The sequence below is a fragment of the Lontra canadensis genome, unplaced genomic scaffold, assembly GCF_010015895.1.
Source record: "Lontra canadensis isolate GAN:19392208 unplaced genomic scaffold, GSC_riverotter_1.0 scaffold98, whole genome shotgun sequence".
Taxonomy (NCBI): domain Eukaryota; kingdom Metazoa; phylum Chordata; class Mammalia; order Carnivora; family Mustelidae; genus Lontra; species Lontra canadensis.
The window spans coordinates 3,252,799-3,276,269 of NW_022631092.1; the positions used below are offsets into that span (position 1 = coordinate 3,252,799).

The window sequence follows — 23,471 nt, forward strand, 5'->3', positions numbered from 1 at the left end:
CTCGGGCGTGGGGATCGCAGCTCTGCTGAGGCCGTCGCTCCGTGGGAAGAGTACCTGCCTCGATCTCACTTTAGACCTGGCCGTGTGACTTCAGTCATTTGGCTTCGCCTCGCAGAGCCCTGGTTTTCCAACCTGAAACATTGGGGTCATTGAGCAGATCGTGCGTGTCCAGTAGATGTTTTCTCTGTACAGTGACGGCACAGCGACGGTCGCTTAACTCGTAGATGCCTTGGTTTCACGTGTGTTAGTGGGTTTGCGCCTTTTGTCCTGCTTGTATTTCCCGTGAGCACCGGCCTTCCTCCTGCCCGCTCTCCCAGGGCTTCAGGGACGGGCAGGGGTGGGTTGGAGGGAGACAGCTGGGCAGTGGCTCAGGTGCTGAAGTTGTTCTTTTTCTCGTGTCTTCCCCGCCTTTCCCTGGCAGCTTAACCTCAGCCGGCCGATTGAGGAGCAGGGTCCCCTGGACGTCATCATCCACAAGCTGACCGATGTCATCCTCGAAGCCGACCAGAACGACAGCCAGTCCCTGGAGCTGGTGCACAGGTTCCAGGTGAGCGAGGACAGTGAGGAGGGACGGCCCCAGAATGGCCCTGTGTGCTTCTAGAACTTCAACGGCCGTCTTGCCATCTAGTTCGGGGTCGTGGTCCTGCTGCTCCCAGCATGTGTGCTTGTGGGTGGGCACCTCCCTGCCAGGGCCTCTGTCTCCTTGGGTGTCAGACAGAATCCAGCCAGGGTGTGGTCAGCTCACCCTGCGCTCTCTGCCGGGGTAGATGAGCATTACTGATCAGAGCGCTGCCCTGTCCAGATGTGGCCTCTGCCCGTGCAGCACACACAGTCGCAGTCCATGGTTCTGAGTTGGCACCGGGACTGGGACCCTCCTGCCTCATGTTGAGAAAGGGATCCCTGGGGACTGTTGAGGTAGAATAGCTTGCCCAGCTCCCCGGGTCCTGCCTTGGTGGAGAACACCAGCACCCAGCCCCCCGCCCCCGTGCTCATTGCTTGGACCCCTGTGTGCTGGTCTCTGAGCATGACCGCTGTTCCCTCCTCCCTGCTTTTGTCCCCCACCCCCCCACGGCCTTGACCCCTCAGTGACCCACCGCCCACCTTGGGAGGTGCTACCTTTGTCCCCACTGACTTGTCCTGTGTTTTCTCTGTTGTAGACGAGACCATGATTCGTCCTCTTGAAAAACAGAGTCATATTATCAGTGAAATAGAGACAACATGGAGGGCCTCCCTGCTGGGAGGGGATGCTTGAGCGTGTTTTTCAGTGTGTGATAATTGGAGATTTGATGTCCTGTCCTTCTGTAGCCACACAAAGGGGACTTTCCTTAGCCTCCTTGGCCACACAGTAGCCCTCCTGCTGAAACATTTTCTTTGCCGCCTGTGTCTGTGGTCGTGACCTCAGCCTCCCTTGCTTGCTTCCCCATGGCTCTCCCCCTTCTTGGCCGGATCTGCCACGGATTTCCACTTCCCATGTGCAGGTAGCCCAAAAGCAGTTGTGCCCTGCTCGTGGCCCTGCTGGTGGCCCCCTGCCTGCGGGGTGGGGGGGGCGGCGGGTGCTGTCCCCATGTCATGTCCTCCAGGGCCTTTGTCTTGCCTGTGGCCCAAAGTCCCTCATGCTTTCATAGGGCTGGGGGCCATGGGCAAGGTGCACCCAAGGCTCCTCCCTAACCTCCCTACACTCCCGTTTTCCTATTTGTGAGATGGTATCAGGACCAGGAAAACCTCCTACAACGTTGGTCAGAGCACACGACGCCAAACCTGTGAAGTGGTTCTTACACTGCTCAAGGCCACTTTGATCATGTGACCTCCGTGAGCCTTAGTTTCCTTTTCTGTAAAATGGGGATGCAGATAGTTTCTAGTCCTGAGGACGGCCAGGTTGCCATGAGAAGTAAATGTCTGTGTATGTAGAGGTGCCTAATGTTTGCTGAGCGTGCAGGCATTCTGCTCCTGCAGCTGGGATGTCGAGGCGGCCGCAGCTATTACCTGTGTTGCTCTGTTCACCAGCATCAAGGGCGGTAGCCCCCAGGCAGCCTCAGCCCCTCAGCGGGGGGCTCCCATCCTTCACTTCCCGTGATCACACATGTGCCCACAGCCTCGCGCCGGTGGTGGCCAAATAGTGAAGGAGAACTGGGTCCCCGAGTTCTGGTCTGGGTCGAAGATGAGGTTACAGGAGAACGTGGCGGGAGTGGGGGTGCGGGGACGTGGGGCTTCAGGGTTTCAGCCACTGCGTGCATTTCCCCGGGAAGCCTTGGACTGGGTCCCTGGAGTCTGTCCCAGCCAGGGCACACACAGCTCAGCCAGCCCTCAGATGACTGAGGTGACCTCAGTGTAACCTTCCAGCCTTGGTATTTTTGGGATAAATTTTCACTGCACTCTGTGCTCGAGCATGAAGCTGGATATCTGATACGGCCAGGACGTTTCCTCCTTTGTGAAGAGAACAATCCTTTGGGGAAAAGGGTGATAGGCTGAGCTTTCCAGCGGCCTAGGGAAGAGAGGAGACAGCAGGGGCTGGTGAAGAGGGGGACAGAGGGACTCTGGGTGAGGGCTGGGGGGAGGCCTGCTCGGCTACACCTGGCCTCCCTCCTGCCACCAAGTCACTGACCAAGTTGACCTGTAGGGTTCAGAGCCAGACCAGATAAACTGGCACGTGACCTTGGTCATGCCGCTTGTTTTCAGGTTCTTGTTTTAATATTCATGCAAGACTTTAACAAGGGGCTGTTGGCTTGGGTGGGGAGGGAGCACAGGGTCCGTGGTAGAGAGGCCAAGCCTAGGGCTTGGGTTTGCAAAGCTGGCCTTTCTGCCTTTGGTGTGACTAAGGAAACAGAGAAAGATTTTGGCCCAGAAGGGGCTCATCTGGAAGGGCCTTCTCTAGATGCCGTATTCAGGTCCCAGGAGAAGTGAGCTGAGGAAGAGGTGTTTCTGAGGTCTTCTTGACAGCCCTAAAGCGTTCTGCCCCTGGGATGCTTCCATGAAGCCTCTAGCCTGTGATGGAAAGGAATTCTCTGAGCTCAGAGGTTAATGCTTTTTTCCTGGCTGCCTTTGAGGACAGGTTGGAGGGTGTGGGCCTGGGGTTCATTGCAGATCACTAAAACAGGTTGCCATAGAAACCACCTCCCCAAGCCTTTTTTTTTTTTTTTTAAATATTGGCCCCAAGAGAGCTTTGCTTGGAGAATCATCAGGATGATTCAGTTGTTTTTCTGCCCCGGGGTTCATGTGGAGCCAGCGGCCTGGTGCTGCCACGGCTCTGCCCAAGGGTCAGCTGTCACTGAACAGACCTGGGGGCCCCTGCCCATGTCGGCCAGCGGGGTTGGGGTGGTGCGAGGGTCCCCATCGCAATGCTCAAGGGTGCTCTGCCCTCGTGATCTGTTTCCTCTGGGGACCATGGAGAACCTTCTCACTGTGACAGCCAAGGCAACCTGGGAGGAGGGGCTGGGGGGTGGTCCTCCTGCAGCCCCTTCCAGCCCCAGAATCGCCCAGAAGGGTCACAGTGGTTATGTTCTGTGGGGCTGTCTAGGTGGATCTTCCTGGGGTTTTCCCTGAAGGAGCTCGGAAGGGGGGCGGGTCTGAGTCTAAACTGACAGCTCTTCCCCACCTCGATCAGCTAGAAGATTGGTAAATGCTCCGCAAGCACTAGGTGAGGACCTAGCCCGGAGGCAAGGCTGATGGGGAAACCAGGAACTGCCCCACAGCCCCCAGAGTGAGGAGTTCGGGCACACACAGACCTGGTCGCTACATTTGCTGGCGTCAGACCATTCTGTGCCTTCTCTTCGCAGCGATAATGAAGACTTCATCAGTCTTGAACCAGGCGCCTGAGGCCTGCGTGATCTGCCCGTGGCCTCCCCACAACATCCTCACCTCGGCCCACCTCCGCCCTCCAGCTCTGCACTCTTGCCCACCTCAGTGCCTTTGCCCCAGCCGTCCTCGTGCTTGGGATTCCTTCTTCTCCCCTAGCTCTCAGCTCAGGTGTTCCTCCCTTAGGAAGGCCTCCCTGGTGACGCACCCACCACCCTAGGCCCTCGTAAGGTTCTGCTTTTCCTTCCCTCCCTTGGGAAGTGCCTGATGCTCTAGTGGTTGCTACTGTCTGTCCATCTGGGGGTTAGCCACACAGGGGCAGAGATCGCACCCACCTTGAGCTCACCGGGATCCCCGCTGCCACACATGATTCCTGCCACGTAGGAATTGTGTCCGTGTGTTTGTGAAGGGACGGGGTGCTGGTGGTGCTGGCTCAGTGCAGCGCGCCCTGGTGGGTCAGAGGAGGGAGCATATGGCTCCTGCTGGAAGAAGGGCCCAAGGAGGGTTCATGAGGCAGACGGTGCTGCCCAGGCCTTCGGGTATGTGTGGGGATGCCTCCGGGGGGTGGGGAACTGCAGGATGAACAGGTTGGAGGGAGAGGGCGTTTTCCTGCCAGGCTGGGGAGCTTGGACTTTATCCTGCAGGCCAGGGGTGAGGGCGATAAGATCAGATTTCCCTGGCATGAGAGAGGCCCTGCTTAGCAGGAGGAGGCCATTGCCAAGGCAAGATGAACTCTGAGGAGCGAGGACACCATAGTCATCGGAGCCTGGCAGTTTCTGCAGTAAAGAGAGAGCTCATGCCCCTGGGGGCTCAGCAGTGCCCCCATCCTCATCCCAGTGCCCCTGGGGATCCCTGGGCTGTGACGGGCTGGCACCCATAGGCCCGTGCGTGGCAACGCCCCACTCACCTCTGGGTCCCAGCTGGCCATCGGCTTGTGTGACATGCATCTAGGAAGGGAGCTCCTTCCTCACCTCGTGGATGCAGGCAGGGAACGCACGCTTTGCACGTCGGTTTTACGTGAAAGGAAGCAGCTTTTAGAATAAACCTTCAGTAGCCCCGCTCCCCCTCCCCTCCCCTGTAGCTTGAAAAACAGGCTGATTGAGCTGTAACTCACATACCGTACCACTCACGCACTTGAAGCGTACGGTCTGGCGGGTTTCAGCGCATTCGTAGATCTGTGCAGTCCCTTTTAGGACATTTTCGTCATTCCCCCCCCCCAAGACCCCGAATCTTTTGCTATCACCTCCCTTGCTGGCCCTAGGCAACCCCCACTTTCTGTCTCTATAGCTTTCCCTATTCTGGACTTTAATGTGAATGGAGTCCTAGAGTGTGACTTCCTTCTGTCACTTAGCATAAGGCTTTCCAGGCACCCCCCGGCCCGCCGGCCCTGCCCCGTGGCATAGTATGAATCGTCACTTCATCCTTCCGATGGCTGAGTAACATTCCCTTTGGAGACACACACTGTGTCCGGTCGTCAGCTGACGGGTCGTTTCCGTGTTCTGACTCTCGGGAATGGCACTGCTGGGGCACCTGGGCGGCTCGGTCGGTGGAGCGTCTGACTCTTGATTTCCACTCGGGTCATGACCTTATGGTTGTGAGAGAGAGCCCCAGGTCAGGCTCCATGCTGGGCGTGGAGTCTGCTTAAGATTCTCTCTCTTTGCCTCTCTCTCTCTCTCTTTTTAAAAGATTTTACTTATTTCAGAGACAAAGGGAGAACATGAACAGGGAGCGGGGCAGAGAGAGAGGGAGAAACAGACTCCCTGCTGAGCAGACAGCCCAAGGTAGGACTCAAACCCGGGACCCTCAGATCATGATGTGAGGCGAAGGCAGACCCCCAAGTGACTGAGCCACCCAGGCGTCCCTCTCGCTCTTCAAAAAAAAAAAAAAAAAAAAAGCACTGCTATAAGCTCTAATGTATACATTCTCCTTTCTTGTGGGAATACACGTGGGGGTGGGGCACTGCTGGGTCACGTGGGGGTGGTTTCCGAGGTTGGGGAACCCCCAGCCTGGTTTTCCTCGTGTGGCACTGTTTTCCATCCCTGCCAGCAGTGCATAAAGGTTTCAGCGTCTCCACTTCCTTGCCAGCACTTAATCTGATGTTGATTTTAGCGATCCTAGTGGGTGTGAGGTAGCATCTTGGAGTTTTGGTTCAAATTTCCCTGATGGCTGACGATGGCAGGCATCTCTCCGCGTGCTTCTTGGTCACCTGTGTGTCTTCCCCGCAGCCCTCCTTCTGTCTCGAGTGTCGATGTCTGGAGTCCACGAATTAGCCGTTTTCCTCCTTCGGGCTCTCGTCGCCCCAGGGCACAGTGGTTAGGCACACTGATGTCAGAGCCTGTAGCCTGGGTCCAGAGCTCCCCACCAACTTCTCCCCACTGGCCTTGGGAACGTCTTCTCATTTCTCCTGCGTTTCAGTTCCTTTATCTCTAAAATAGGAGCAGGCGGCATCCCTGCCTCCCAGGGCTGCTGGAGGCCCGCGTGTGCTAAACGTGCCGGGCGCTTATTGGCCCTGGCTGGTGTGTGACCTGCCCCTGCCTCCCAGGCTGGCTGTAGACTCCGGTTTCCTCTGACACTGGGGCGGGGCGGAGGGGATGGCTTTTGAGGCCCTTCCTACGACAGGGTATGAGGACTGGCTCGCAGCAGTAACAAGCGGCTCCCCCAGCCCGGCCCAGGCTCACGTCTGCCTACGACACCGTCATCGGAGGGTCGACTGGGCCCCACTGCACGGGCGGGAGCTGGGGTAACAGAGCGGCTGCAGACAGGTCATCGTGGCAGGAGGAGGAGAACCCCGCAAAGCACGCCCTGGCTCTTAAGAGTTTCTGTGATCAGCACTACTTGTCACAGCCGACCTAGGAGTTCTTAGTCATGACTGTAGTCAGCAACGCGGTGGTTCTGAAAATGCCCCCACATGACAGGTGTCCTCTGTGCCGGGAGCGGAGACGGGCAGTGACTCTGGAGGCAGGGCTGGGTGGAGGTCAAGGGACTTAGGTACTGTGCCCAGCTCTGCCTCTCACCAGTCCCCCCACCAGGGCCTCGGGGGCCCTGCCTGCCTCCCTGGGAACGTGCCAGGATGACAGTGTGGGATGGAACCTTGATTGCTGCGGCGTCCCCACCCAAAAGGCAGTGGTCATGAGCGGCAGTGATCACCTCCGGGATCATGGCTCCGCTCTGCCCCCGACCCCTGGGGCTCAGAAACAATTTCACAGCTGCACCGGCTCAAACCCTGTCCATTCTAGTTGTTCAGTGGGTGGCCGCCAGCCTGGGGCTCCGTGCCGCATGCCGGAGGGATGGAGTGGAAGCAGGAGAAGCATGATTTTGTGGTTCTGGGCCTTCTAACCTGATTTGGGAGATAACATCTAAACCTGACAAAAATCAAGTGAGTTTCTCTTTGGGAGTGGAGCTTAGTGGCATGTGGGCTTCCCGGCTGGAGGTGCCAGCGATAGGTTGGGGTGGTCTCCGCGGAGGCCCGCGAGAGGCCACGCTTCCCGAGCAGGTCCCAGCTGGCCTCATGTGCTTTGGGCACTCCGCATCTCTTATCTCATTTTGTGCAGAGGTCAGTCCCTGGGAGAATGGAATTTTTACTTCCCCCTTTTTCAGGTGAGGAAACAGGCCCAAGGAAGTTAAGGCACTCGCCTGAGGCTGCTCAGCTAGAGCACCACGGAGGCTGGATTGTTTGTCGCTCACAGTTCTTCCAAGTAGGCCTCAGAGCAGTGTTGGCCAGCAGCTTGGAGTGGGGGGGGATGGCCAGCGATTCAGGGTCACCTGAGGGAAGAGGTCACCGTCTGGGATTGCCTCTGACACAGCTGGGGCCGCGTGGTGACGAACAGCAGCCAGCAGATGCCAGGGGAGTCAGAACTGGGCCTTGGTGGTGGCCCTGGCCTTAGAGGACAGGTCCTGGCCTGGGGTGGCCATGAGGTCAGGCTCTTCAGGACTCCTGCGCCGGGTGATAAGGCCACTCCCCCAGTGTTGGAGATGGCCGCACAATCTGCCCATTGTGGGCCCAGATCAGGCGGGGGTAGTGAGTCATTCTTTCTCCCCACGGGGTTGGTGCCATTGAGTGCCATCGGCTGTCTGCAGGGCCTTTCCTGCGGAAAGAGGAAGACCCGTCCCCCAGGCAGGCCCACGACTTCATGACCCTGTTTCCAGCCCCTCCACACAGAGCTGGACTTCGCACAGCCCTGGGTGGTGCGGTGGGAGGGGCCAGCTGCCCTGGAAGCCTGAGCTCTGACCCAGCTCACGGCGGCGTGTGGGCCGTCAGCGTTTTATGGCACAGGGTTTGAGGTACACTGGGTTTTAGAAATACTAACGTTTATTAATAGTAAAGGTTTCCAAGGTTGAAGAAAGAACTTATGCATGTGATTTCAGGGTTCCTTAGCTCTGACACTATTGACGTCTTGGGCTGGACGATTCTATATTGTGGGACTGTCCTGTGCATGGTACAATGTTCAGTGACATCCCTGGCCTCCACCACCCTCAATTGTGACAACCAAAAATGCCTGTTGCTGAATGGCTTCTGGGGGGCGGGAGGCAAATTTGCGCCTGGTTCAGACCCCTGCCTTTCTCCGAGCGCAGCGGCTCTGACGGCTTCCACGCATAAGTGAAGCCACTCTTGTTTTAAAAGCGTGGGTACGGAGGCCTCGTTGGATGCAGCTGGGTTTTGGAGATTGGTATCTCAGTCCAGGGGGACTGAAGTCTCTTGGGCTCTTATTTCAACAACACCTGCAACAGAAAGGTCACCTTCTGCCATTCTCCTCCTGGCTTGTTTTGGGGCCACGACTTCTTGACTTGCTTCTGTGTTTCCCGTGTGGGCTGCGTGCTCACGATAAAGCCATTGCGGTTTCCTTCGCCTTCCTGCGGTCAGTCACAAAGCCTCTCACCAGCCAAGCTGGCCTCTGCTGACCTCGGTCCTCCGAGGCACGAGGACCTCCCTGAGCCCCTTGCTGCTGGGGTCCGCGCCCACTGTCTCAGTTCTCTCACACCCCCCGGCTTCCAGCCCCTGACCTGGCCCGCGTCTCTCCATCTGTTCATTGATCTCCAAGATCAGTCATGGCAGATCTATCATCTCATTCATTCAGCCAAGTCTTAATTGAGCACTTACTGTGTGCCAGAAATCTTCAAAGATGGCAGATACAGTAATCAATACATCACATCAGACGGACTCAGCCCCTGCCCCCACACAATTGTATTTGGGTATGTGGGGGTGGGGTGGGGTGGGGTGGGGTGGGAGGGAGGGAATGCACACAAAACACGAGCTAGCAGAGAAAAAAGTAACACGGTCTCCAGTTACGGAAAGTTCTGGGAATAAGAAAAATTGGGGCTTGTGGTAGATGAAAGGGAAGTTCTTACTGCCCGGTCCTGCAGCCTCTCTGAGGAGTTGACATTTGAGCGGAGGCCTGAAAGGTCTTTGACAGAGGGGAGCGAGCCAGGGGACAACGTCCTTTGGCCGGACAGGCCCAGAGGTCTGAGGACCCTGACGAAGGCGGTGGGGGCCGGGTAGGTGGTTTGGAGGAACCTAGTGAGCCTGACGGCTGCGGGTTAGGGGGGCTGCAGGGTGCCGCGGGGGGTCACCTTCAGAACCAGGCTTCCTGCCGGGGAGGAGGGGGATGGGTAACCGGTGTGTGGTGCTTGTGTGGTGGGGCAGCCGGAGCCTGCCTTCCAGAAGCTAGGAAGGCTGGGGGTGCGGCTGGGGGCACCGAGTGCGGAGGTGAGGGGCCAAGGCATGTTTGGCTAGAGCGGCCCCCGGTTTTCCCCTTGCTCAGCAGCACTCCACAGACCCTGCCCTGCTCCCCGACGACTCCCCCCACCCCCCAGCCTGCTGACAGCAGGCTGGGCCCCCTGAGTTCTGTGAGTAACACTTGCACACCCAGCAGAGCCCTGGGGAGCCTGCGGGCCCTGGGGAGGCCTCGGTTGGTTCTGGGAACTGAGAGTTCAACTCTGGCTGGAGGGCTGGGTGCTGGTGGGTGGGTGGGGTCCCCGAGCAGGCCTGTGGCCTTGTCCTGGGAGGTGTCCCGCCGCCCAAGGGCAGGGGCAGCTCCACAGCTCACTGGAGCCACCTGGGGGGTACCTGTAGGGGGATGCAGGCATGGAGGGGGTGTGCTCGTGCTCGAGGGGGCCCGTGTGTGGCAGAGGTGCACAGGGGTGTTAACACAGGCGCTTAAGGAGCACGGGGCCCAAGCAGCTGCTGCCTCTGTCTGGTCCTGACATTGCCCAGCTGCTGGCTCTGGTGGGTGGGCCCCGGGACTGCTGGGACCCGTCCGGTCCCCCACAGGGATCCCTGAATGGAGGTGCTAGTCTGTCCTGGTTTAGCGTTGGCCTGTGAGGGGACGCGTTCTGACCAGCACCCAGCCCTGGGGGTCCTTTCCCCGGCTCCAGAGGACCTGAGTAGGGCCATGGCGCTGCGACAGGGCATGGGACATTTGTCGGGTGAACAGTCCAGCCCGGCCCTGTGCCAGCCTCCTGCTGACGGAAGATGGAGAGCCCACTTACGAGTTTGGTGCTGCAGTGTGGGGACAGAGAGGGAGGACTGTCTTCCACGGTTTGGCGGGGGTGGGGGTGCTGGGAAGGCCAGGGAGAAGGCATTTGCCATCTTAAATAATAGATCATTCTGTTTACTTCCAGCCCTTTCTTCCTCAGCATTTGGGGATATGTTTTGGCGGGAGCTCATTCGTGGACTTTTCTGTCCACTCTGTGAACAGGTTTCTCACCCGTCAGGACCACACTGTCGGACTCAGGCTGCTCGCCGGGTGGCTGAGCAAGGCACGTGACGTGAGACTGTCTGGGGGTGACCCAGGTGGACAGTCAGCCATGGGGGGGGGGCAGCCGGCTCTGGGATGAGGCTGCCCGTTAGGGACACTGAGGCGGGCATGCAGAGTCGCACGCCCAGGAGAACCTGCTGTTTTAGGGGTGCTCAGGCCCAGCCCTGCTCCACACGGGCACTGTCTAAGCACCTTACCTCATCCGGAAAGGGGCTCCCCTGGGCCCTGTCAGTGGTATGAGTCTGTATAGTTCTTTCTGGAGTCTGGGGTCTGGGGCTCCGGCTTCTTGTCCCTTCCGAGCCCCTTTTTCTGTGACTGTTCTGTTCATCGGTGGGGACGGGTGTGGGGGTGGTTATTGCTGGTGTTCTGCTCCGTGGAAGCTTGCTGTGCCCTTCGTGAATGTTCCAGTGTTTCTCCCACCTCATGCCCCGTCTGGGACAGCAAATCGCCATCATCTCGTGGACTGTGATTCTGGTGCATTCCTTAGGGCTGGCTTTCCCTGTGTTGTCTGTGGGTGTCTCTCACCGGTCCTGATGGACTGGTCTTGGTAATGTCAGGGTCTACCCCCCACCACCTCGGCTGCCCAGCCAGCCACTTCCCATCTTGGTGCAGCCATCGGTTCCCCGGGACCTTGAGCCTTTTTGTGTGCGAACAAAGATGGTCTTCCTTTCCCCACACAAAGCCGTTGTTCCCACAGTAGATCTTGGAAATGATTTCACATCAGCCCTTTGGGCTGCCTCATTCTGTTTAATGGCTACATGATATACCATTAACTGGTCTTAAATCCTTCCCTTAACCAGCTCTCTACTGATGTTTCTGGAACATGCCTTGGTGATGAAATGCCCTAGTGCATGCGTCTGTGTGCACACGCGGGGGGTTCTGTGGGACAGATACCTGGAAGTAGAGACACCGAGTTCATGTGTTCTTGATTTTGCTGGTGTCCGGTTTCCTCCCATAGAGTCGAGCCGGTTACACTCCCACCAACAGAGCTGGTCTGTCATCCTCCACTTTTGGACATGCTTCTTCTCATCAGTTGAGTTTGGCCTTGAGTTCTGGAAAATTGGGGGCTGCACCCCTAGCTGGTTCCCCATTCTGTAGTGTTTGCTGCTGGCGCTCAGGGCCCTGGCGAGGGCAGCGTCTGTGCCAGGCTCACGCAGCCTGTCTGGACCTTGACCCCAGGCCACCTCGCTTCTGTCTGGCGCTCATGTGTTCACACCTTGCCCTTCTCTTCTGAGCTCCCCATGCTGTGGGGGCCTGACCACCCCAGCCTGAGTTCATGGGTTTAAATAACAGGTCTGAAGAGCAACGAGGCTGAGGGGCAGGGCACATCATTTTCCTTTCTCTGGCTCTGACAAATCATGCCAGAGGTCAGGCAGTATCTTGGTCCTTTTGGAATGTCAAAGGCTGGCACCCATGCCTTTAATACCAGCTCTGTGCCAGACACGCTGCTCAGGCTTGTCCCTTCCAAGTTCAGCCCCTGGGCCTCGCGTGCCAATAGACGGGTCACTGCAGAACTCAAAACCAGCCCCGCCCCTCCTCGGCTGGAGACCCTGTTGCTTTAGGATCATGTCCAGACTCCCTGGCTGCTGTGTCTCCAGCTGTCTGTCCTGCTTTCTGCCTTACGTAAACTCCTCTTTGAGACCTACGTCGTGGGGCTCCCTCCTCCCATGCCTTTCCTTTGCTGTCCCCTCTGCTGGAATGCCTGTTCTCCTCGTGGTCCACGCCGGTGACCCTTGGTGGTTCAGCTGCCCTGGACTCCGGAAACCCTCTCTCTTGCCCTTCTGCTTCCCACTCTGCTTCCCTCCGCCTGCGGCTAGATTAGTGCCCTGACCCGTACCCCTGTGCATTCCTGCGTGGCGACAGGATCATTCCCTGCATCTCTCCGCGCTTAGGAGCTCCTGGTGAGGATGGGTGGAATGCGGACTCCCTGAGCTTGCAGAGGTACCCCCACTCTGGTGTGCACACGCGTGCACGCACGGGCGCACACACACGCACATGCACACGCGTGCGCACACATAGGGGCTCCCTCCCTTCCTGGCTTTGCGCTCTCTGGGAGGCCTCAGGCTGAGTGCTCAGACACTGGCGATCTCTCCAGAATAGGGTGAGGGTTGATTAAGACCAAGGTGGCTGAGGACATGGCAGCCCCGCTCTCTCCAAGGAGCCATTTTAGAAAAGTTAGAGACATGGCAGGTGAGGAGGTGCCTTCCCCATGCCAGGGCTGAGACCGTGAGAACTGGGGAGTTGTCTTCGTGGCTGCTCTGAGAGGCGGTCTGGGTATGTGCGGTCTTGGTTGAGCTGGTGAACTGATGTCTGTCCCTGACGCAGAGCCATCGGCTGGCTGTCATTCGTGTGCCTGTCCCGCTCACTCTCTTCCCTCCGCTGTCATGGGCACACATGTCACTGCCCTAACGAGACTGGGTTCTGCTCAGTCACCGCACTGTGTATGCCTGAGGGCCGCAGGTCCTAGACGCCAGGGCCCTGAGAGGTTTTTTCATTCATTTATCTCTTCACATCCTCCAAGGATCCTAGGACTTCAGAGTCAGAAAGGATATTATAAAAATGCATTATTCCAGCCTACTTGTTTTGTAGGTGGGAAAACTGAGGTACAAATGATTTAAGTGGTTTTCAGAAGCACGCGTCAAGTTAATGACAGTGTTAAGACTTGAACTGAAACTTCTTGACGGCCTTCACCTTAACTTTTGCAGTGCCTTAGGGTCCATGTGCCGGAATTGGGATCGGCCAGGTGGTGCTGGGTGGAAAGAGGTGCTCAGCCGGTGATTGGAAGGCTTAAGCCTTGGCTGATGATCAGGGACTGTTACATAGGTTGTGTACTGCACAGCTCAGTGGCAGACTACGTGAATGTCATCCTGCGTGACTGGACTTGGCAGTCCTGCCCCTGGTATGTATTGGATGCCGCCACAGACTTCTCTTGGCCCACGGGTTAGCTGCATGAATCTCTAGCCCCAGCCCTATGCCAGACCCGGCTACCTCTTCAGACGCCTGGCCCGTGATTCTTGAATAGCCATGGGTGCTTTGGTTTAGCCTGCGCCGAGGTTGGCTGCCTGGCACATTGTGTTGCACCAAGACACCTGGGTCTAACATGGATTGCTCAGGCTCTCTGTGGTTTTCTGTGGGGTGTAATGAACAGACAGGTATTCTGGGTGATGCCAGGAAGGCTTTGCCTGGGGGACATTTGGCCCTGGCTTCAGTTGATTTCATGTCCATGAACGTGAAATCTTGTTGATTTCATGGCTTCAGTAGTCTGCCCAGAGTGTTCGTTAGCTGTCCTGCCCAGCAAGCTTTGCTCAGCATGGCTCATGACCTCATCATGCAGAGCTGATCTCCCAGGAACGTGTTTCACTTTCTGTAGAAGCATACCATGCCTTTGAAGGTATGATTGCCGATGACACCATTTCATCTATTAGTCTTCCTCCCACTGGTCCTACTCCTTCACTCAGCAGGCGTCTGCTGCAGGCATCCTGTGCATTCAAACCCTACACGTATCTTCCCTCAGTGCCATGTGGATCTTCATCCCAGAGGCCACTGTGGGCTCTAGCGTCTGGTCATGTCATTTTTGTACTCTCCTAAGAGTGGCTGTCTTCTGGTGGTTGTTAGTTTGTCTATGATCCAGGGTTAGGAACGGAAGCAGAGACTCTAGCCCACTGTGGTCGCTCCTTGGGACGTTTGGGACAGAATGAGCCAGGGAGGACCCTGGGGTAGTAGAAGGAGCAGATGAGGTCATGGTCTCATCTGTGCCCCTTCCCCATGTCACCTCTGGCTAGTTTCTGCTTCTTTCTCCTTTCTGAAAAGACCGGCTGGACTAAGGGACCTTAGTCTCTCAAGGTCTGACCATCTGTGACTCTCAAGGTCTGACCCTCTGTGACTCTGCTCCTGGGAAAGGAACTTGGGAGCTCTGTTGCCATTTTTGCTGGGGTGCTTCGCAGCCTTGGCTTGGGTTGGCTGACTGTGAGAAAGACTTAGTTTTCTTTCTTCAACATAAATTTTAAAAGAATGCACACGAGAAATTCTAGCTGTAGCTAAAATTGAGATGCCTCTCCTTTAGCCAGGGCCCTCCATGCCTTGTCTTGCCAGCTAGAGGGCTCTGGAACCAGATGGCCTGGATCCTGGGAGAGCCTGGGCCAGGTACCGAGGGGGCTCAGAACCTGTTTCTCTACCTGTCAAATGGGGCTGCTGATGGGACCTACTGCATAGGGTTGTTCTGAGGAATGAGTGTGTCCATTCCTCAAAGTGTGTACAACAGTCTGGTACTTGGTGAGCGTTCTGGAAAAGTTAGCTCCTGTCATTACCATTATTACTGTAATTAGTAATAATAACTCCTTCTGGCATCTTGCCAGGACCTCCATCACAGTGGCAAGACTTTAGGAACTGGATGTTTCCTGTCTTTCATCCACCACTTGGTGTGGAAGGAGCGAGTTCAAAGGCCAGCCTTTGTGGCCATCAGCTGGAAGGTCTGGCCTCGGGTTGTGCTCTCAGGAAGAGTCAGAAGGAGTGAGATTATGCTGAGTAAGCCCAAGGTTACCTCTTTTCCCATAAAAGCCCGGTGAGTAATTTTTAACAGCCACAGGGAAGAACGTCAGGTCTTCCCCAGCATCTGTTTGGTGACTGAGCGCTCACAGAAACACACAAACTCTGACTCATGGGGTCTTAAGGAATCAGCCTGGAGCGATTGTTCCATGCATGGCGTGTGGGGTACGCCTTGGGTGCCCATGCTTGTCTGACTTCTGGAACTGATGATCAGGATTCTGAATCCCACTGGGGTTAGTGCAAAAGGCTGTTGCGGTCCCCAAGCGATCATTGCCTCAATTGGTGGTGATGGCTGCTGTGGCCCCGGGGAGGTGTGGTGGATGGGTGCCCCCCTTTCCATCCTTGATCTACCCCGCAGGGGAGGCTGGAGTCCCAGAGAGTGTAAGTGCAAGGCAGGCCACACAGCAGAGCGGGGACTGGAGCAGGTCCTTGCTGTTTGAATAGTCCGGTGCTTTGGTTCATTCTTTTTTTTTTTTTTTAAATACATTGAAGATAATACACACAGAAAGCTGTACAGATAAGTGAGCAGCTTCACGAATTTTGCAAACCAGATACACCACCTATCCATGACCAGATCAAACAACAGAGCAGAGCTGCTCCCTAGAGCCACTCATGGGCTGCCCAACTCTTTCCCTGCCTTTTCCCGACCTGCCCTGCCCCTTCTTTCTCTTTGCATTCTCAGTGAGGGCCTCCTGTCCTGCTGTCCTCTCACGAGACCTCTTCCTGGGGGGTGGGGAACAGGGACTCTCGAAGGAAGGAGGCTGGAGATGAACTTTCTCCAACAAGTTGAATGCTCTCAAATCCCTGTTCCATCAGTGGCTTCCAGCCTGGTCCTCCCACACTGCTCCTGGCCAGCAGGGTTTTTCTGGAACTCACTTCAGTCCTCTAATTCTCCTCCTAGAAACCACCTCCGCCTCTCCCTCCAGCCTTCAGGTTAACATGCAGAATGCTTGGCAGGGGAACCTGGCACTTAGCTTGCCCAGCCCTACATGTGACTCCTTTTTTAGCCTTCCCCGTGCAGCTTCCTGTCCCACCTCACTGGAGATGGAGAGTTCTGGAACATAGGCGGGGCTCGCTCTTGCTGCAGTGCTTGCATAAGATTTGCTCTGTAAGTGCAAATACTCAGGAAGCTCTCCTTCAGATAGCCAGCCTTCCCCAGAGACCCGGTAGAGGCTGCTCCATCCACGGGAGGTCTGGGCAGCTTGCAGCCTCTTCCCTCTCAACCACCACCCCCTGCCCCCTGCAGGCCCCAGGCTTTGGTCCTCTCTTTCCTGTTCTAGACCTGCCCGACTGAATTGTGCACAGGTTATCCAGCACTTAGGTTCAAAAAGGGTCCTTAGACTTTGTGGGAATTAAAAAGCACTTTAGCCACATAACTTGTTGGGGTAGGTGACAGGGTTGCAGCGCAGAAGCTGTGCGGTTGACCTTGTAATGGGTGGTTTCAAATCCTGGCAAAGCCCCAGCTGGTTGTGTGACCTTGAGCCGGTCACTTTGCCCCGGTCAGAGACTCAGCTTTTTCATCTATAAAATGGGAATAAAAATATAGTTGTTTATGCTACAGGCCACAGAGATTGCTTTGAGAATCAAATCTAGCGTTTATTTTGTGTGACTGCAGCTTTGGAAAAATCAGAAAATTGGTTTCTTTTGTGTACCGTGGTAGATTTCTGTGATTGCTACCTTTAGAACCTCTGTGCTTGAGCGGCTGAGAAGTTTTGTGATCTTTTGCATTCTTACCCCAAGAATATCTGGTGTGTAATCCAAAGGAGATGAAAACATTAGTCCACACAGAAACCTGTGTCCAGATGTTCATAGTAGCGCTGCTCGTAGTAACCCCAAGGTGAAAACAAGCCAGAGACCTGTCCCCTGATGAATGCATGAACAGATCCGGTATTTCCACACGGTGGAGCGTTGTTCAGACACGTGTCACGGCAGGGATGATCCCTGAAAACATTACGCTCAGTGAAAGAAGCCAGTCCCAAAAGATCGCACTTGATTCCATTCGTATGAAATGTCCAGAATAGGCAAGTCTGTAGAGACAGAAAGTGGTTTCCAGGGGCTGGGGGGAATGCGTGAATTGAAACGGAGAGCTCAAACATACGGAATTTTTTTTTTTTTTTTGAGGTGATGAAAATGTCCTAAAATTAACCGTGCAGATGGTTGCACAGCTCTGTCGACGTATTAAAATCCTTGGACTATAATCTGTAAGTGGGTAAATCGCATGGTATTTGAAATCTATCTCAATAAACCTGGTTTTTTTTTTTTTTTTTTTTGGGTTTTTAAAAACATCCTGTGAGGTAGGAGCTGCTCCAGTCCCCATGTTACAGATGAGGACCAAGGCTTTTGGAGGCAGAGTCACAGGCGGGAAAGGCGGGATTCTACCCCAGTTCTCACCGCCTCTGGCTCCCATGTATGTAACCTTTTCACAGGATTGGCCTTCACCTTACAGAGGTGCCAGAGGCCTAGAGAGGAGAAGGGGCTTCCAGGGCTCTGTGTGGTGCGGCTGCTTCTATCCCAGCTCCCCCGACCCTACTGGAACAGTCCACTGGGCCTGAGTTTCCCAGTCCTGCCATGGAGGTTAGAGGTTAGGCCGTGCTGGCTGATGGCCTTTCAGTGGCTGGGTCATGAGCACCATGAGGTGAGGCTCTGTGCCAGGTCTCAGGTGAGTGGTGTCCTTGACTCACAAAAGCTCCTAATGTTGAGAACATATAGTTTATTTTTTCTTTTCTACTTTTGGTACCGTATCTTAAGAAACTACTGTCTGATTCAAGGCCACGGAGAGGTACACCCGTGCATTCTTCTACGAGTTCTATAGTTTGAGCTCTCACCTCATCTCACCTCATTTTTATATTAAAGGACATCGTGCTTAAAAAAGAGTATTTTCCCAGCAATGCACATGTCGCCAGCCGGTCCTAGGTAAATGGTGGCTGCTGTTATTTAAAAATTATGGTGATGATTATTTTTATTTATTATCTTTTCCATAATCTCTCACTGCATTTCCCATATGGCTGGCTGCCTCCTGCTCCTTCGGGAAAGATAGTGTTGGTGTTTGAATTGGTCTCTGGCACAACTAGGGGTGTGTGGGCTTGAAGAAAGGAGGACCTGGTTATTTCACCCCTCCCTTCCATTCTGTCCCCAGTTTTTTTGTTACACAAAATTTAAAAATACTCGAGAGAAGGCTGCAGCTCCCTCCCCCGTCCTGCCACCCAGCTTCACGAAGTAGCCACGTGCGACCACTCTCGTTTTCTCTCTGCCTCACCTACGTCTCTCACCATCCGCCCTGCCTGGTTACTTTGAAGCAGATTCCAGGCATCATATCTAATCTGTAAATAATTTCAGTATGTATCTCTAAAAAATGAATCACCGCTTTCTAAAAAGGGGCCTGCAGTGGTTGGGGGTGGGCAGAACGTCCCCTATGTCTGAGAACTGAGAGGGCAGGAACTGGGCATGGGCACTTCTCTCCACGTCCCCATAAGGGACCAGCTGGCTGGGTGCCACTGGCATTGTGGGCTCTGCCAGGACCTGTCCACAGAGGGATGCGCCCTGCAGCCTGGGCTGCCACAGGCCAGGGGATTGTGTGGTGCTCCGGGCGTCAGCGGGAGGGTTGGCCCCATCCAGAAGAGCCCTGTCGTTCTCCCCAGGTGTTCTCCCCACAGTCTGCTGCATGGGGCATGGCTGCGTGAGCTCAGAGACCTTGGGCCAGGTGCGGTGCCGAGAGCCCACGTGCTGTCCAACCGTGAGAATCCTCTTTTTTTCAGTCCGGGTCCTCTTGCCCAAAGTAGCTCCCTGAGATGGGTTTTATTTAAAATGCAGGGGCTCCTGGGTGGCTCAGTCGGTTAAGTGTCCCAACTCTGGAGTTTGGCTCAGGTCATGATCTCAGGGTCAGGAGATCGATCCCCAGGTCAGGTTTCACACTCAGGGTGGGGCAGGGGTATGTGTGTGTGTTTGAGATTTGCGCTCTCCGTCACCCTCTGTCCCTCCCATGTGTGTACATGTGTGTGTGCTCGCTCTCTCTCTAATAGATAGGTGAGTCTTTGGGAATAAAAATGCCCATTTTGCACATCAGGAAACAGAATCTCAGAGATAAACTGCAGTTTCTTTTTCACAGACATAGGGTAAGTGCAAGAGGCAGGATTTGAACTTGGGACTTCTGCCTGCATTTTCTGTCAGATAAGAGCAAACCCTTGCATCTCCCGGCTTGTTTCCTGCCCGTACATGGAACCGCAGAGGAAATGGTGTCTGTGGCGCCCCCGATCCTCTCATTGGGCTCACTCTCACAGTGGGGAAGCGTCGACTTCCTCCAGCCCAGCAGAGAGGGCTCCGGGTCCCTCTTGGCACCATCATCCCTTGGGCCTGGGGACCGGGGGCCTGGGGCACCTGGCCGGCCTCTGCCCCTTTGTCCCCTCCACAAACAGTCTGCGCTCTCTAGCCCTCCTCCTGGCCCCCTGACGGGGGCTGTGTCTGCTCTCCCCGCTTTTCAGTCTGCCTCGAGCCGGGCTGGCCCTTGGTCATGTCCAGGCTCCCTTTGTAGGTGTTCTGCGGCGGGCGCTCTAAAGGAATACGTGTTTACCATTTGCCATGGAGACCGTTTGGGCCTTTCTTCTTCTGAGTCGTGATAAAATGGTACAGGGCGCTCACCCTTCCAGCAATTTGTTTGGTAATTCTAAGAGTCTTGTGAAAAATGCATGAGGCCTGTGGTACAATAGATAAGCTGAAAGGCTTGGAAGGAAATCCACTTGTGGATAGCGGGCGATTGGAAAAACTCTTTCTTTGCCCTCTCTATCCTCGTCCCCAAAGAGATCGTGTTTAGGAATAATTCTTCTGTTAATACTGATGCATTCATCCCGGGTCAAAAGCTTGTTGGCGCCTGCTTTTCAGATATTTTCCCCCTTCGTTTCTTCTAACTTTTTTCCCTCGTGAGTTTGGCTTAAATTCATGTCTTGATGATTTGGAGTTCTCTCTTTAAAGGTCGCTACCCTAATGCAGAAAAGTGCAACCAGATCCAACAACTACTTGGATACTCTTCTTGGGGCTGGGGGGGTGGGGGTGGATATTCGAGGGGGAGGAAGGAGCATGTGTGGACTTCAGGGGACTCAGTTGTTGGGGGAGACCTGGGCCAGCCCACCGAGGCGAGCACCTCTGATATCGCCCCATTGCTGAAGGCAGGCAGCCAGCATCGTCCGTAAGGCCTCCAGCACGTGGCTTCTACAGCAGCCACCGTGTGCGGCCCTGAAGTCTGCCTCCATAAGCACCAGTCCTCCGTTTTTTGTTTTTTTTTAAGATTTTATTTATTTATTTGACAGAGAGAGATCACAAATAGAGAGGCAGGCAGAGAGAGAGGAGGAAGCAGGCTCCCTGCCGAGCAGAGAGCCCAATGTGGGGCTTGATCCCAGGACCCTTGGGTCATGACCTGAACCGAAGGCAGAGGCTTTAACCCACTGAGCCACCCAGGCGCCCCCAGTCCTCCGTTTTTTCCAGTGTAGGCTTTTAAGTTGCAGATGAGGGAACTGAGGCCTAGAGAAGCCAAGTGGCCTGCCCAGGGTGACCCTGGAAGGTGATTAACAGTGGGAGCCTGGGTTTCTTGAGTCCTGGGCCCTCACTCTTTCCTCTGCACTGGGTTGCTTTCTGGCATGTTGGGGTGGGAGAGGAGGAGGGGTTGTGGGGACAGTTCAGTGCGTTTAGGTTGTAACCTGGAACATGAACTCGTTGGCACGATTATAGATCCAGTAAGGGGAAGCCCAGAAGGCTTTCATTCATCCGTGTGTCTTTAGTACTCTGCACGATGCCCTGGGCACCGTGATTGATATGCACTTTGTCGTGTGGATGACCTTTTAACACGAAGAGAGTAATGCAGTTTTATATGTATGCAGGAACCTTGGTGTCTCGTGAATGACATTGTCTTATGGCAGTGTAGATCTGGGCCAACGGAACGGTGTTGACAGCGGGTACTTGCTGATGGGGAGCCTGCCATGGAGAGATGCAGGCACTTAGGCAAGGCTGAGGCTGGAGAGAGGAGGTCTAGTCATGGCCCCCGGCCTGAAGGCAGCTCTGGATACTCCTTCCTTGAGGACACTTCTCAGCTTGTCTTCGTGGCCCTGGTGGGTGGCAGATGTGGACTCGCCCACATCAGCTGACAGTCTTGTCCTGTATAAGCAGGGAAGTGGGCCAGGAACTGGGGTGACTCGCTGATGGCTGCCTCTCTCTCTGGAGGAGGGGGAAGGTGGCTTGTCTTCTCTGTTTGTGTCTATAGCATGGGTATGTGGGGAGAGGCGCCGAGAGCGTGCTGGCCTCACAGAGTTTGTGGGTGGGAGGATGGGAAGAAGGGCTCCCCACCGGCACGTACCGGCCACCCTTTAGGAACAGAGAGGTTTTTTTAAACTTTCAAAGAAAAAGATACAAATGAGCCCATAAGCAGATACTCTGGTATGAAACCCAAGGTGGGGAGCAGATTTCAGAGGAGAAGGAGATAGAAATCTCTGGCTTTGTGTTGAGAGCTCTTAAAAATGATTACTAGGAACCAAAATAGGTTCACTGAAAAAAAGAGTAATTCCAAATGGCGCTTTCTTTTTTGTTGATAAGGCTGACTTGAAAAGAAGCATTGTGGCTTTCTCCTTGGCCTTTGTTGACCTCGCAGACTGATCTTATAGACTGGGTGGGCAGGGGAATGAATTAAGCTGGTGTGTTCATTCCATGGGGCGGCCTTGACAAAGTACCACAAACTGGGTGGCTTAAAACAACAGGGACTTTTTCCTTTCACAGTTAAGGAGGCTCAAAGTCTGAAGTCAAGGTGTCTGCAGGGTTGGTTCCTTCTGGAGGCGCTGAGAGAGAATCTGTCCCATGCTGCTGTCCTGCCTTCCCGCGGTGGCCAGTGGTCCTTGGCAGGCATGACATCAATCACTGTCTCCGTCTTCAGATGGCCTTCTCCCTGTGTGTCTCTTTCCAGACTGCCCCCATCTTAAAGACACCAGTCAATAGATTAGGGTCCATCCTAATCCTCTGTGGCCTCATTTTAGTTTGCTTCCATCTGTAGAGACACTATTTCCAAATAAGGTCACACTCACAAGCACCAGGGCTTAGGACTCGAACAAATCTGTTGAGGACACAATTCAGCTCACAATAACAACAGCTGGTGAATGGCCTCCCTTCCACCCAGCCTTTCCTCTTAGCCCCTCTCTTGTTCCTCCAGCATTCCATATTTTTGTTCTTGGAATCCGTGTTCTGGGGCCAGGTGGATGGTCCCATTTACTGCATCTGCCTGCCGAGCTGTCATGGCCCACGGATGTGGCTTGGGCTCCTGCGGTCACAGAGGTGCTGAGAGGCAGGGCTGGGATCCTTGTGTTCCTTTCCCAGACACCTTTTGCCCAGTCTCTTGTTGAATTTTGTCAGAGACGGTAGTTTCTCGTCTCCCAGGTGCCCAACTGTTATTTCCCCAGGGAGACCCTAAATTCCTGAAAGGCTGATTTGGTCACAGTCTTGCTTGAGTGTTTGCAGTCTACCCTGAGGCTAGTGGGTAGAGAAGAAGCACATTGCAGGGGGTACCTGAGGGTCGGGGGCCGCCTTGGGATGGGTTTGTCATCCTGCCTTCCACACCGATCCTCGCCTGAATCCTAGCATTCATTCCGCTCTTGCCAGCCCTGCCCCAGAATCCTTATCTGTGCAGGGCTCTGGGCCCCTCTCCTTGAGTGTCATCCACAGGGGCAGCAGAGCCGGTTTCAGGTGAGGCTTTATCCAGGAGCCAAACGAGTTGACCGGAGCCTGCTTGCGCTCCTTTTCTTGGCTCTGTTCTCTCAGGCTGGCCTCTCGTTCTCAGTTCTGGCTTTGCCGGGCCTCTCCCTTAGATTTCAGAGTGACTGCTCCCAGCTGCCTGGTCCCCTCAGTGTGGGAGAGAATGGTCTTATCCCAGCATTCCTAGCGAGAGCACTGAGCCTGCGTCCGATTGGGCTGACTTGGGTCACATGCCCTGTTCTGGAGCCTATGGCCAGGGTGGAAGGTGCTGATTGGTCTAACCAGCATCATGTGATCCCATTGGGGCCAAGAGCATGAAGGCATCCTCCTCAAACTTGTGAAGTCAGGGCTGGGGGGTGGAGGGAGGGAGGAGAAGGGGGATGGATGCCGTGAGGGCATGTCAGATGGAATGTTGTGGAAAACTCGTTTCTAACTCGGCCACCAGCCTCCAACCAGAAGAGGTGTGTTTTCCTTTCAGGAGTACATCGATGCACACCCTGAGACCATTGTCCTGGACCCCCTTCCTGCCATCAGGACCCTCCTCGACCGCTCCAAGTCCTATGAGCTCATCCGGAAGATCGAGGCCTACATGAAAGGTAGGGACACACGTGGCTTGGCCCACATCGCACGTGGCCCACCCCTGCAGTGACAGGGTGG

The 23,471-nt window shown here is 55.1% G+C and overlaps 1 protein-coding gene across 2 annotated transcripts in view; it reads left to right on the top strand.

Moving 5' to 3' along the window:
• The window catches only part of ITPK1 (inositol-tetrakisphosphate 1-kinase), a 166,687-nt gene that overhangs the window by 100,404 nt on the left and 42,812 nt on the right, over positions 1–23,471 (top strand). For both annotated transcript variants that reach the window (XM_032837277.1, XM_032837278.1), the window contains exons 4-5: positions 422–547; positions 23,293–23,410. In XM_032837277.1, coding sequence (XP_032693168.1) covers positions 422–547; positions 23,293–23,410 — 244 coding nt within the window. The remainder of the gene's footprint in view (positions 1–421; positions 548–23,292; positions 23,411–23,471) is intronic.